At 39.2% G+C, this 14578-nt stretch overlaps 1 protein-coding gene across 2 annotated transcripts in view; it reads right to left on the reverse strand.

The window, feature by feature from the left end:
• KIF15 (kinesin family member 15) overlaps positions 1–14578 on the reverse strand; it is a 39678-nt gene that overhangs the window by 11719 nt on the left and 13381 nt on the right. For both annotated transcript variants that reach the window (XM_004676258.2, XM_004676257.2), the window contains 14 exons: positions 12614–12737; positions 12027–12103; positions 11588–11797; positions 10633–10810; positions 8720–8861; positions 7940–8081; positions 5548–5745; positions 4331–4438; positions 3802–3907; positions 2513–2678; positions 1764–1914; positions 1490–1575; positions 410–479; positions 2–88 (listed from right to left, as the gene is read on the reverse strand). In XM_004676258.2, the coding sequence (XP_004676315.1) occupies positions 2–88; positions 410–479; positions 1490–1575; positions 1764–1914; positions 2513–2678; positions 3802–3907; positions 4331–4438; positions 5548–5745; positions 7940–8081; positions 8720–8861; positions 10633–10810; positions 11588–11797; positions 12027–12103; positions 12614–12737 (1845 nt within the window). The remainder of the gene's footprint in view (position 1; positions 89–409; positions 480–1489; positions 1576–1763; positions 1915–2512; positions 2679–3801; positions 3908–4330; positions 4439–5547; positions 5746–7939; positions 8082–8719; positions 8862–10632; positions 10811–11587; positions 11798–12026; positions 12104–12613; positions 12738–14578) is intronic.

Consider the following 14578-nt stretch of genomic DNA (forward strand, 5'->3'; position numbering starts at 1 on the left):
CCTTATCAGTATCTCTAGACTTCTTCAGAGAACTGATCATTTTTTCAGTAGCACACACAGTCTCTTCTAGTTTCTGCACTTTTGCCATCTATTGGAGAACAGAAAAAAAATTAAATCAAAAATCTCACACACAATATTTATGACAAAAAAAGCTGAAATCTGCTTTTCATATACCATGTGTACCAGGTATAACATTCAAAAATAATGTTTATGAGGAGAGCACCAACAGATTATTATAGCCACTTGAGTTATAAGAACAAGAACTGAAAGATACAATCACCCCCAAGTTCCACCTTTTTATTACCATTTTCAACATCTGAAAGTTGAAGTAGTCTTTGTAATAAACCTGTTCTGACATCAGGAATAACAGCTGCACAGCCCCCACCTCAGGTGGCGCACAGAGCCTTACCTGCTGCTCACACTTAGCCACCTCCTTCTGCTTCTCCTGGCGTACGGCCTCAAGAGCTTCTAAGATTTCTCTGGAAAAGAATTATCTTTTACTCTATTCCATTCACAAAAGTATGAATCTGTGAGTCTATTCATACAGAAGAGAGTCAATGCAACACAGGTGAACTTTATTAGGCACATATTGGCGGTGGGCATTTTATTTCAGTAGGGGGCATTAACTTGGAACTGTTGCTTCACAGCTATTGAATGAAAACTCACTTCTGTGCTACAAGTTTCTTTTTCTTCAGGGTACTTAGGAGCACCTAACAGATAGAGTTTATTACCTATTGCTCTGTGCTAGAAAGAGAAGGAGGATGTTTTGTTCACTGTCACACCTCCAAATGCTCTGCTCTATAAAAGCCTGCCGGTTTGCTGGATGTCTCTAAGTGTTTGCATGAATGACTAGATGTTAATTACCTGTTTCTCAACTAGATATATGTATCCACTATATATGTGTTCCCATTATTCCAAAGTCTAGAAGAAAATTTGCCTTATAGTAAGAACTCTTTTAGTTTTTATCTATTGAAAAAAAAAATTGTTCAGTATTATCTAATTACTCTTATTTAATGAACAAGAAAAATCATTTTCATTACAGTAATAATCATCCTTTTGACTAAGAACAAGAGACTAAATCACCACCGATAAAAAGAACTTGGAAAGAAGGGAAGAAAGACAACAGCATTCATACTAAGGGGCGTGGGGAGAGGAGGTAGAACAGCGAGAAAACAAATGGAAGAGACAAATAAAATTCACTCCCCGCTTTTCAATAAAAAAGGAATAGTAAGAAGTCATCTGTTTTATATATTCTGTAACTTACAGAAAGTCCTGAGTGCTGATCACCAGCAGTAATTATTCATTTCAAAATACCATAGTTAGCTACTCAAAGTTTTGAAAATTAAGTTCTCTACAAACTAACTTTATACAGAAGAACCTGATCTTTACCTTGGAATGCTTTCTATTAAAAAAAAACTAGTATAAGAAAGGGGTGGGGAGCAGTTAGTGATATTCTCATCAACTGATAGAAAAGACAAATAGCACTTACTTAGAACTGTTTTCTTTATCTTCTTCAAATTGTAATAATAACTTGTTATTGCGCTCTTTTTCTGCCTCAAAAAGCTCTACCAAGTTCTAAAAGACAACATGACATGGGGTGTTAAGTGTCATTAGGATAAGAGTAGTTGACCCATACACGCAGTGCTTCTGACGCAGCAGGCGCCGTAGGTCGGTGCAGGAGCTAGGACAGGTCAAACACCCTTGCCCAGCCCTCGGTGGGCACACTGCCAGGCCAAATCCACCAACAACCCATCCAAACCTACATTCAGGTCACATTTCAGAGTCTCATTTTCATTTTTGCAGTTTTGAAGGTTTTTTGAAAGTTGGTCAATTTCAAACTTCATTACTTCTTGTAAATTCTCCAAGGAATCCTGTAGACAGGCTTTGCTCTCAAGAAGCTTCTCATTTTCAAATCTTTATCAGGAAAACATTTTTACAATGGTAAATATAAATATTAAAGGCCAGTATGATTATCTGCAGTTTGATTTACCCCATCTACAGACTATTCCCAATATACGGAGGCTTTGATTGAAGCAAAGCTCCTCATGAGCTTATGAAATGTCCATGGTGCATAAACATGCAGTCACGCTTTCCAGCGAGGAGTGGGCCAGACAGGGTGGGCTTGGCACCTACAGCCATCTACTCCCTCACTCTTCTCCCAAGTGTCAGCCAGACATGCTATATTGACTAGCAACTGCAGGCAGTAAGACTCCACTACATGGAGTTGCCAGAGACAACTGACAGGAGGAGGAAGCCCAGAAAAGTGAGAGAATAAGGGCAAAGGGAGAGGGGAGCGGAGAAGGGATGCTGTGGAGAGAGCGAGAATGTAAGTATAAGCAGACAAAACTGTCTGAGGCACAACCTGGTCTGTCCCTCAAACCAAAATCACCTCTGGGGCTTCCCAATATTGTGGGCCAATAAATTATCTTTTTGTGTGCTTAACTAGTTTGAGTTGGGTTTACAGCACTTGCACCTCGAGAAGTCCAGGTTATAGGCAATCAGGCAACTCTACCTGACATTATCTAGCTGAAGCTGTATATGCACGTGTCTTTCAGAAAGGTCACTGAGTTCTTTCTCTTGACTCTCTCTGAACGAACTATACTCCAGTTTCACAGAAGACAGCTCCTTGTCTGCAGAATGAAGAACTACTCGAAGGTCATGCACCTCACTTTTCAAAACTAAAAAACAAACAAAAATAAAACCTCACTGATTTCTTTACATATATTTTTTCACAAAGAAGGCAAATTAAATGGATATTCTTCATAAAATTAGCAAAAACATGTCCTCCCTGGTGGCACAGCAGGTTGAAACACAGCACTAAGAAGCTAAGGCCACGTCAAATAATTCCATCCCCGCCCGCCCTAGAGGGGTGGTAGACCTAGGCGCGGCAGACCTCTCCTGACCCACCCGCTGCTCCCCTCAGCAGTGTACTTAGTAGATATGCCTGTTCTGCTCCCCACTCTGTCTCTGAGGAAGCTTCTCACCGCCCCTGCAACTCTAGCTTGTACCCCACTTCTGTATGTATAAATCTTTTTTAAAAAATCAGCAAAAACAAGTTGAAAATCACATCTGAAGAAATAGTGTTAAACAAGTAAGTGATAGGTCCCTAGGTGCACTGAGATTGCTATTTCCGTCCTCTCCCTTCTCATGGTTTTTGGTGTATCTCTACCAAAAAGGAAAGTGTCAAACATCTGTCCCTGACTTGTAGGTCACTCAACTTTACATTTCTTTCTCCTGTAGAATGTACATCAAAATCTTTACAAAAAAGAAAAAAAAATCAAAACATTAACAGATTTTAAGTGACCTTACTTAGTGAAACATCTCTTAGAAATGTACCAGAGATTTCTGATATGGATTAAATATTTCTGGACTACTAAAGAAACAAACAGGAAGTAAAATCAGATAACTTTTAGATCAAAGAAAAGTGGTCTCTTTTGTTTTAGCTTTATTATAAATTATTACAAGTATCATGAAGAAAGGAGACATACACTGAAAACAAAAGCAAAACCCTTGGACCCAAATGCTACTCCCACATCTAAGCTTTGTAACTATTATAACATTACTTATCACACCAATCCAAGACACTTCATTGCCAACTGAAGCAGTATTGACACATTAAGCAAACATCTGTAACCTCTATTTGTAAGAGAAAACTACCCTCATGCTCTGTGACTATCACCACTGACTCGTCATCTAACTTAGAAAATAAACAGCCAAAAGCATCAGGATCATATTTCCTAATGTGAGCAAAAACTTCCTAGATTCATCCAGAGTACAAAGCACCAAACTATTCAAACTTACAGTCATTCTTAGTTTGAGTGTCTTGAAGCTGTTTGTCAAGATTATTCAATTGTGAAAGATATTCTTGCTGCTGTTTGGTCCAGTCAGTTCTTTCTGATGAAAAAAGCTTTGGAAAAGAAGTACATTTACTGGAAATAGAACACTGGCAGCTTAGACACTCCAAATCATTGTTTCTGTTTCCAAAATCTAGTTTTGGTTTTGTTTTTAAAATTTACTTTTATGGAAAAAAAAATTTACTTTTATGGTTTCAGGCCAGAAGGAAACTGGTCTCTCCCAAGAACTATGGTAAAAGTAACCAAAACAGGACCTGGGTCATTCTTTTTCCTTTCTTTCCAATAAATAGGAAGGGGTCTGACGGCAACAGGGACTAAGTGGGCCAGAACTAAAGTCAGGGAAGTATATCTGTCTCATTACCAAAGCAGTTTGCACCTGAGAAAGCCCTTGCCCAAGGCCTTGCGAGGCCACATCTCTCTGTAATACTCACTGAGAGGATGTCTCACACGTCTTGGGCGCCAAGCTCTCCACTCACCTCCTGCATCTGTGTAGAATGATGCTCCACTTTGTCAATGTGCTGCTGGAGCTTTAGATTTTTATGCTCTTCTTCATCCAGCTTCACTTGAAGGACACTCATTTGTTCCTGCAACACAAAGCCTACAGCTGTCAAAACTACTAAACAGGAATACTTGAACAGATTAGCATTTCCTCTATGCTCAAAAAAGCAGCTTTAAAAACCTTTTTTTTTTTTTAAAAGATTTATTTATTTATTCATACAGAACTGGGGTATAGGCCAGAGGCTCAGGGACGGTGAGAGGCTTCACCAGAGACAGAGTGGGGAGCAGAACAGGCAGACCGACGAAGTACACTGCTGAGGGGAGCAGCGGGCGGGTCAGGAGAGGTCTGGCTCGCCATGTGGTCTCCTCCGGGGCAGGCAGCAGGCGGGAATCGAACTCATGCGGAAGTGGCTTCAGACTCTCAGTGCTGCGCTCCAACCCGCTGCGCCACCAGGGAGGGCCTTTAAAAACCTTTTATGGACAAAGGTATCAAAGATAGACTGGAGCCAGAAAAAAGACTGCACCACTGATTTCTCAGTTTTCAGAACTACACTTGTCATCTGTCAAAGTGGACAGTTTTAAATACAAAGGAAAGAAATTACTAAAATTAAAACCCTGGCTTAACTCATAGAGCTATCTTAAGGATTCTGAGACGTTTCCTCAGGGCTTCACAGAGTGATTTTTGAGAGCAGATTGTGGATGAAGCTAATACAGGATAGGATGAGAGGCACCCCAAATCCCGAAACCTGCCTATTCTAAATAGCTCCTGCCATTGCTGCATCAAAACATAATCCAGTAAAACGTTTAATGGAAAAGAACCTCAATATAATTACTAGGCAATACAAAGAAGAAAAGGGAAAGAATATAGTCTCCAAATTAAGCACCTAAAGTTAACCATCTCCCCCATCCTCTCATGAGTAAATGCCCAACCAAACAGGGTTGGCCCAAAGCAGTGCCACTGAGACCCAAAGGCCTACAAGTCTAAGGCACCGTTTGGTGGGGATATAGGAATGGGACAGAAGGCGCCCAGCAGGTCTGTGGCAGAAGGAGCAAGATCAAGACAAAAGCTGCCACTGTTAACTTCCACGCGTCTGTTTCAACCAGCCCAGGCCCAAGAAGCAGCACATCTTCACGTCTCTCTGCTCCATGGGCCTCCTCCCAGGTCTCCTTCTGGCTCTCCATCCATCATCCTTACCTGCACCATTCTAAGTTCCTCAGAAATGGCCTCAAGAGCTTGCTCACTCATCTCAGGCGGCACTGGCTCATTTAGGATATCGTTATCTAAGGTGCTATAATTCGGAATGCGTACAGAGTCAAATCTTGCTGTTTCAGGACTTAATTTGGGAACTGGTCGAGACCAAAGCTGACAAGTTTTGGTTGGCGTAGTTATAATCTGCAATACAAAATTATTTTAAAAAGCAACATTAGCACACATTTTAAAAAACGCACTTAGCAATCGTGTAAGCAGAGAGATAAAATCAAAATGCTATTCATCAGAAGAAAAGGAAAAAGGGTCCTTTTCTTATGAAGGCAACACAGAAATGACAAAGTAGAAATAAATTTCTCAATTCAATACAATCTCAAGCAAAATTCCAATAGGATTTTTTTAAAATTAAAGTTGATAAGCTAACTTCGAACTTTATAGAAAGAATGAATGTGCAAGAGAGCAATTAAAAAAAAAAAAGAACTGGGAAGACTCCTCTGAACAGTATAAAAGCACATTATAAGGGTACTATCATTAGAAAGTGCATACTGACCTGTGAACAGTCAAACATAACACTAAAAGAAAGTACAAAGTCCAGAAATAAAACATTTATATACCAAAATATGAAAATTGGTGGGAAAAACTGACTTATTTTTAAAAAGATAAACCATGTGACATACCATGAAAAAGTAAAAGAGATGCATTAAACACAATTAAAACAAAATTATAAAAGAAATGATTTATTAATGATCTTGAGATTTGGAGACCTTTAGAAATATATTTTTTTAAAAAATCAATCAATCCCTCTCCCTGAGGGAGCAACATGTTAAAGCACAGCACTATGAAGCTCTCCAAAGCCACTGCAACATGAGTTGATCCCCAGCCAGGGAGCTGACCCACATGGCGCAGCAGACCTCTCCTGACCCGCCCGCTGCTCCCTTCAGCAGTGTACTTCATTAATCTGCCTGTTCTGCTCCCCACGTTGTCTCTGGTAAATCCTCTCATCACCCCCCCAAAGAAAAAAGGACAAGAAATATAGGAAAAGGTATTCAACCTCACTAGAGATGAGAAAATGAGAATAGTCTTAACTAGCTGTCAATTTTTATCCAGAACACGCCTGACAGAGCCAGTTCCGGGTGGGTTCTGGGTACTGAGCACTCCGGAAAGGCACGGGGCAGCCTAGTTACGACGCTGACATCCTGAGGCCACACTGCTGCAGGGGTCTACCCCCCAGTGTCTGTACTGGAAACCACCTAAGAAAGCCACAGGTCCACCCAAATATGGAAGCCTCAATGTAAATGGAGGTGGAGTTCAAGGTTAATGTACAAAGGCAGAAGTATGCCCCTGAATTAACAAAAGGATGCTGCTGAATAAAATAGGGCAACTCCATCTATTTTTTCAAAAGCAAACCAAATTCTATGAAACAATACTATATATCTCACAGTCCATGAATATTTATTGCTCAAAGAAGCCACGAGAAAGAATTCCCAAACTGCTAACAAATTATCTCAGGGTAGGGAGGATGAAGGATTAGACCCAGGTTGACAAAAATGCTCAAATGGAACTTTAAACTGAACTTGTAAATGCATGTGTATTTCTTTTAAACAAGGAGAATGCAATCATAAAATACATAATTAAAAATTAGTAACAAACCATCTGAATTGTCATGCAATTCTTGACAAACTCATTAATCCCTTTAGTCTTATTCACTCAGTCCTAAGTGAAAGTTGTAATTCTACCATAACAACGGGATACAGACACAGGACTATGAAACACTGGGTGATATTCTGCCGAGTATTTGAAAATAAATGCGTAGAAAAAATAAAAAATAAATAAATGCCTGTACATTTTTTAAAAAACAAGTCTACTTTTATGAGGGAAAAAAATAGCTTTTTCCAGGTGGAAATAATCATACTCAAATAAAGGATACTATGCAGCTGCCAAAACAAGCCACTTAGCAAAAACAAAAAAGGAGAGAAAGTTCTTCTTTCCCTTTCAGATTGAAGACAAAAATCTAATGCATCATTATGTTTCAAAAAACAAAGAGCCCAGGTGTATAATCCTCTAATGTTTACGTAAAATAAGGAAATAAGGAAAACAGAAAGCTGCCTGCCTCCACAGAGGTTGGGTCAGTAGAAGGCCAGCAGGAGGAAAGAGGCTCATGTGACCACTCTATACCTTTAAACTTCCTGTCATGGACACCACCTGTTCAAAAAAATGAAAATTACTTTTAAAAGTCTCTTAGAAATAACAGAACGTGAGAATACTAGGATAGGTGTCAGGGTTAACTGTCGATGGGAGATTCGAGTTGTATTTGGGTGATCCATGCAATCTCTCTATTCCTAACAAAATGAGACAGCACACACATGCTTCAGACACCTACCTTAATTGTTTCAGCGTGGATTTTGTTCAGCTGAGAAACTTCTTGCCGCTTACAGACTTTTGTTGCTTCCAAAAGATTTTCAAGATTAAGGTTGGCTTTATGCAAAGACTGAAGCTCTGATTCTAATTCCAGTTGCCTTTTCCTAACAGATATAATAAAATTGAGTATTTCGGGTATTAAGTAATGTTACATATAAGTAATTCGCCATTTACACTCTCTTATTAACTTTAAAGTTCTCTTTAAATCAGAGTTAGTTAAAAATTACTCTCATTTTCCAGTTGGGTAAAATACAGCTCAAAAGTTGAGAACTACTGAAGATAATTCACCTAGTAAGTGACAGAGCACCCACTCAAAACCCCAAATAGTGCCATGACTAATGTTGTACATGTTATGTTCTCTATAAAATAAACACTTCCTGATATTTTAGGGTAGGTTTTAGTTATAATATGAATGTGGTTAATCTTCCTTTTACAAAAAGAGCCTAAAGTAGTTTCTAAAAATTGAGCTCAGCACAGAGATTTAAATTGGTGGCCAGATAAAGAATTTATATGGAAGTTCAATAGATATAGTACTTAAAACTTTTGTATCATCTGCCTCATTAATTTATTATTAAAGATCTAGCTAGAAGCCAGCCCTTTTTCATGTCTAAACAAATTAGATTCTACTTGAGAATTTTATTATTTAAAGTAAAATGCTCAATTAAATTGTCAATGTTAAACACTAAAACAAATCAATACTAAGATATTAAAACAAGTAAGCACAAATGTGCAGATACTTTACCTAGTTAGTTCTTTGAATTCTTCATATTCTTGTTTTGAATTATTCAGCTCTTTCTGAATTTGTAGGAGTTGGGCTTTTAGCTTCTCAGTGTTTGCTAATGAACTTGATTCCTTTAAAGCTTTAGGAGAGAATACTGGCTCATCTGGTAACAAGGAAACAACTTGATCTTTGAAAGAAAAATAACATATATTTTCTAAGTTCTCTGCCAGGTATCTATTTTGAGGTACAAGCCGAAAAAGTGAAAAAAAGAAAAAACAAAAACAGGCTGGAAGGTGGATCCTAAAATACTCAAAAGCCCAAACCCAAGAGAGGAAAGACACAACTCGCTGGATCAGAATTAGAAGTTGTTTTTAAGAAGCTGAGAAGTCACAGGATGGAGAAGCTGGTCAAGACAAAGCTCTCTCCACAGGGTTTCCATTAAAGAAACCATAAACAATGAGTAAAGCACAGCAGGATACAAACGAAGACACAGCCACAGCTACTTCTTGCAGGAATTAATACTGGCACTAAAAGTACAACCAAATATTGGAAAAGGGAAACAAACTCAAACCAACAAGTTTAGAGAACTTGGTAGAACATATTTTCAGGGATTGCTTGGAAGACTGATGAAGAGAGCTGCACTGAGTTTCAGCGGGGGGCAAATAGACTGCAAAAGCTGTTTAAGAGACTAATGTACACATTTACAGGATGATGGGATTCAGAAATTACAGGAGCTAAGAGAGATGCCACTTTGATGCCAAAGTAGGGGGGAAGGGCTGAAGTAATACAGAAAAACCTGAGCTTAACTTTGTGTCTAAAAGTTTAAGTCTCAAAGAGAAAAAATAACCCCAATAAAATCTGTCTCTCCACAATCCCAGTACTGTGATTTTTATTCTTTATTAAATTATAACAGAAGAATTGGAAAACGGGGGTGGGGGGGTGAAGGGGGGAATGCTGCCATTTGCAGCAACATGAATGGAGCTTGAAGGGATAGTGTCAAATGAAACAAATCAGGAGAATGGGGGTACTCCAATATTATCTCAATGTAATGTAAAGCATTAAATGAAAAAAAAAAAGAATATATTTAAGAATGGGACGAAAGTAGTTACCAAATCCCAGGGCATTAATAAGAGCAGCCAACCCTGTAAATTAGAGTGCATACTGACTGAAGGCTTTTCAGAGAGTGAAACAAGTAACGCGGGAAATAATGCAGAACAGAGGATGCTGCAAGCCCACGCCAGAACCAGGGCACTGCTGCAGGTGCCTTGGGGCTCCTCTCACTGCTCAGGTGAGGCACATTTCAACTCCACGTTCATTCATAGGTGTTGGTTAAATGCTTTTTTTTTAAGGATTTACTTATTTATGCATACAGAACTGGGGTACAGGTCAGAGGTGTGGGGGCGGTGAGAGTGGGGAGCAGCATCAGGCAGACACTGCTGAGGGGAGCAGCAGGCAAGACAGGAGAGGTTTGTGGTGCCATGTGAGTCAGCTCTCCGGCCCAGGATCAAACTTGTTCTCAGGCGGCTGAGGCTAGGTTTATAGTCCTCTGCTTTAACCTGGTGCGCCCGCCACCAGGGAGGGCCAAGTTTTGCGCTTCTTATTTCAAACATGAAGATAGGGAAATGCCCATTTTTTGAGCCAATCTCCTTTATCAATAAGATAGAAATATAACGAGGTGTTTGACAGCGTATATTATACACTATATGTATATAGAATATAATGTATTTCTTTGTTATATTTACCAGTCTATGTAAATTTACTACTCTGGTTTTTGAGAAAAAAGTTTAGAAAATGCCACTGATAACAAGAAAAGCATGTAAGCAATTAGCACATCAGGTCGAGGCTAAAATGAAGAGTTTACCTGCAAGGCAACAGAAATAACCATCAAACAGCTCCCACCCTACAAGGCATATAATACCACAGCCTTTGCTTACTTTTGTCACTTTTCTCTCTGCCAGAGATTTCGGAGAAAGCTTTTTCTAGTATTGCAATGGTCTGGGCATCTATTTCTTCGGCTCTTTTTACGTGCTCTAATAATCTCAACCTTCTATTCTCCTCCCTCAGGGAATGATTTTCCATTGCATATTTTGCAACTCTGGGGTGGTGTTCTACCTAGGACACAGAAGAATTAGACTTATCTATATACATTTCCCTAGTGAATGAGGCTTTCTGAGAAGCCATTAAAAATACCATGCACTTGCACACAGTCTGGTGGCAGCTTTTGGCAACCCCTGTGAGAAACAACTGGACATTGAGATCAGACTGAGTAAGTGCACATCCTACAATCCCCTTATCACACCGGTGGATCTGTACCCTTGAGACTTTCACCCAAGGCACCTATGGAGATAAAAATAAAGGTTTATATCGTGGCAGACTCTGTACGAAAAAGATGCTGCCTAAATTAACACATAGAAAAGAATACGGAACTCAGTTGATCTACGAGAAAAGGAAAGGTGCAAACAAAGTGTATGTAAGCTGCCTTTGTGCACAGAGGGAATAAAAGCAAAGATATCCACATTATTGGAATACACAAATAGACACCTGAAAGATATGAAAACTGGTAACAGATTATCCTTGCTTTTTAATGAGTCTATGTTAGCTCTCCATCCTCCCCAGGGAAAGAGGAAAAACAAAAACTTTAAAGGTCTCAACTGCAGAGACTACTGATTCAGACACTCCTAACTGCCCACTGGGACCCCAGCTCTGCTGCTGAGAGCTTGACTGCAACATTACAACTTCCTCCCTTTGGGGCGGGGGAAGATGATTATACAATCACACTGTCAGCAGAAATCTTTTAAAACACTCCATTGTACTAAACTACAAAAATTGAGGGATAGATTATCTGTCTTGAATTTATTTTTAGAAACACAGCAAATGTCATGTACTCACTTGCTCTCTCAAAGTTTGAATCTCATCTCTTAGCTCTGACAGCAAACGATCCTGCTCCTCAGGCAGAAAACTCCCCCGAGATTCCTTGTGGAGCTTCTCTAGGCGCATTATTTGATCCTCTCGAAACTTCACAATCATTTTATTAGATTGAATAAATTTTTCTTTTTTGAGGGTGAGGTCTTCTAATTGAGTGACTTTTTCTACCAGAGACTTAAGAAATTCATATTTTGGTTAAACATAAAAAATAATTTAGCTTCCCCAAATTTTCATAAACTAAGAAACAAATAGTAACTTTATATTTAATTTCAAAGGCAAAGTAGAGTGTTCACAGCCTTCCTTTGTGTTTTTTATTTACTTGTGCTGTTCATTTTGTTCAGTAAAATACGGCAGTGAAAACTGTAGTGTCTTGAACGTCTTTTATAGTAATTCAGTTTCCTACCTTCTTTTCCTGTTCAGATTTCTTAAAGAATAACATTGCCTCCTGGAAATACTTCTCGTAATTAGTGTCATCTTTGTCTGTAATTGATTCAGTAAAAAAGAAAGGGCAAGAGGAAAAAGATGTTCAGCTCTCAAATTTTAAAACCAATGTAAGTTAAAATAGCCGTTGACCTCAATCTAAAAGAATCAGATGGTCACCACCACATCATGGTTTTCAAATGAATCCATGCTAGATATCAGCTGTTCTTTGAAGAAAAGTTAAGTCTTGCTGAGTCTAGTTAGTAAACATGTATGGATTACATAAGACATGACAGAATCCTGGAAGAAAATTTCAGTAAAATTTATTAGTATCTCTTCTTAGCATCACAGGATGACTTATTCAAAACTATTCCTTGTCCCCTTCTCTCCATATCTCACAGAATTCAGTATCTATGGTATCTTCCTGGTTACAGTACCCTGTACTGTGAAACAGAGACATCTATGGAGAATTTCAGGTCACTGTATGATGTTGGAGTCTTATCAGAGAATTCCCATACTAGCATCCACACATGGTCTTCTTCAGAATAAAAGACATTGTGCCCATCTTACCTCTGGTCAGAAAGCCTTCGGAAAGGATCCGTCCTGAACTAAGCTGGGCCAGTTGTTCTCTGAGTCTCTTCACTTCAGCTTGCAGCTGGCTCACATTACCTTGGGTGTCTTCATTTACCACAGCCTATTCAATAGTTTTTTAAAAAGCATTAAAAGAGGGTCCTACCTGGTGGTGCAACAGGTTAAAGCACAACACTGTGAAGCTAACAACAGCTGCTTTGGAATGAGTTCAATCCCCAGCCAGGAAAGTGACCCACATGGCATGGTAGACCTCTCTCCTGACCCACCCGCTGCTCCCCTCAGCAGTGTACATCGTCAGTTTGCCTGTTCTGCTTCCCACTCTGTCTCTAGTGAATCCTCTCACCACCCCTGCACCTCTGGTTAATACCCTAGTTCTATATGTATAAATAAATAAATCTAAAAAAAAAAAAGCATTTAAAGAACATTTTTTCAAGGTATATAGTACTCTGTTTATATTTAAATATGATTTTGACTAATGAACACCAAAAAAACCATACACTTTATTCTCTCAGTCACTACCACCAGAATCACACAGCGTACTTGAGTAAGGAAGTTTCCTTTCCCTGTATCTTCAAACTAGAGCCAGACAGTCTTCCCCACTAGTTACTCTTCTCTTCAAATGCAACCTATGTGGGTTGGCCATGTTATCTAATCCTTCCTTCTGAGACAGTCCCACTCCCTCCCCCAAGGGGAAGAGCAAACTGCCACCTCCCTTCTGTCTTGGCTCACTGGACGGTTGTAATGAATTGCAGGGCTGGTCTGAGTTCCATCAGCTTGGGAGAAACTACTTTTTCCAGAAATATCAATCCTGCATTTCCTAAGAGTCTCCCTGAAAAGAGGGAATGGTTTGATAGCTTTACTTTGATTATGTTAAATGCTACTGTAAAGAAATGTCTCTTCATCTTAAAGAAATGTCTTAGTTGAGATAACTTCTAAGAGGTTTCAAAAGGTCCAGAACACAAAACCCACAAAATGATAACAAGAACCAAGAGTTGAGTACTAATCAGGTTGAATGGGTCAAGTTATGAATACCCGATACCCCCATTAGCAAAAAAGCTCTCTGACAGCCCAAGGCCTCATTTTCTTCTCTTACGCCAAATCTTTCTACTGGGAAAGATCTAGAGAGTTGATCCTTATGCAAGCCCTCACTATCCTACCCATCTTCCACTATAGACTGCATCAGGCCTTACCATCGACAGTGAATAGTAATAGGTTCCTGGTTTTGTTGTTGTATGTGTTAACAAGTCATTTCCTATTGCTTCTGAGTCTTCTGGCCAACCTCATTCAAGGTGCTCCTATAAATCCTAACATTATTGTCATAGCAGTGACATCATAATTCAGTTACCCCTGCAGTTTCCACTCTCTAAAGACTTTTAAAGGTCCCAACAGTTAGGATAAGGAAGTTCTAAAGATTTTTTTCTCCTCATACTACAAATAACCCATTGTGAATCATACTTCAATAAAATGAATGAATGAGTGGACCGATACACTTCTGACTATTGCCTTCATTCTTACCATATACTAACACAAGGGAGTCTACTCTTAGAGTGCAAATGATCAATTTTTCTTTTCTGAGAGAGAGGAAATTAATGTGCTAATTAATGACACCACATTTCCTTTGTCTGGAGCCAAAAGGGCCTCCAACCTCTGCAAAACAAAAGGGATTCCTTGGTCTTTTCAACATCTGCACCAGAGGTTAGTAAAGTATTCTTTGAAAGTCAAATACATTTTGTTGCCCTTTTTTGTAAATAAAGTTGTGTTGGAACACAGTTGTGCCTATTTCTTCACATACTGTCTGTGATGCTTTTTAAAGATTTATTTATTTATGCTTACAGAACTAAGGTACAGGCCAGAGATGTGGTGGGTGAGAAGATTCACCAGAGACAGAGTGGGGAGCAGAACAGGCAGATCTACTGAAGTACACTGCTGAGGGGAGCAGCGGCG

Source organism: Condylura cristata, unplaced genomic scaffold, assembly GCF_000260355.1.
Source record: "Condylura cristata isolate star-nosed mole 26May11 unplaced genomic scaffold, ConCri1.0 scaffold00004, whole genome shotgun sequence".
Lineage (NCBI taxonomy): Eukaryota > Metazoa > Chordata > Mammalia > Eulipotyphla > Talpidae > Condylura > Condylura cristata.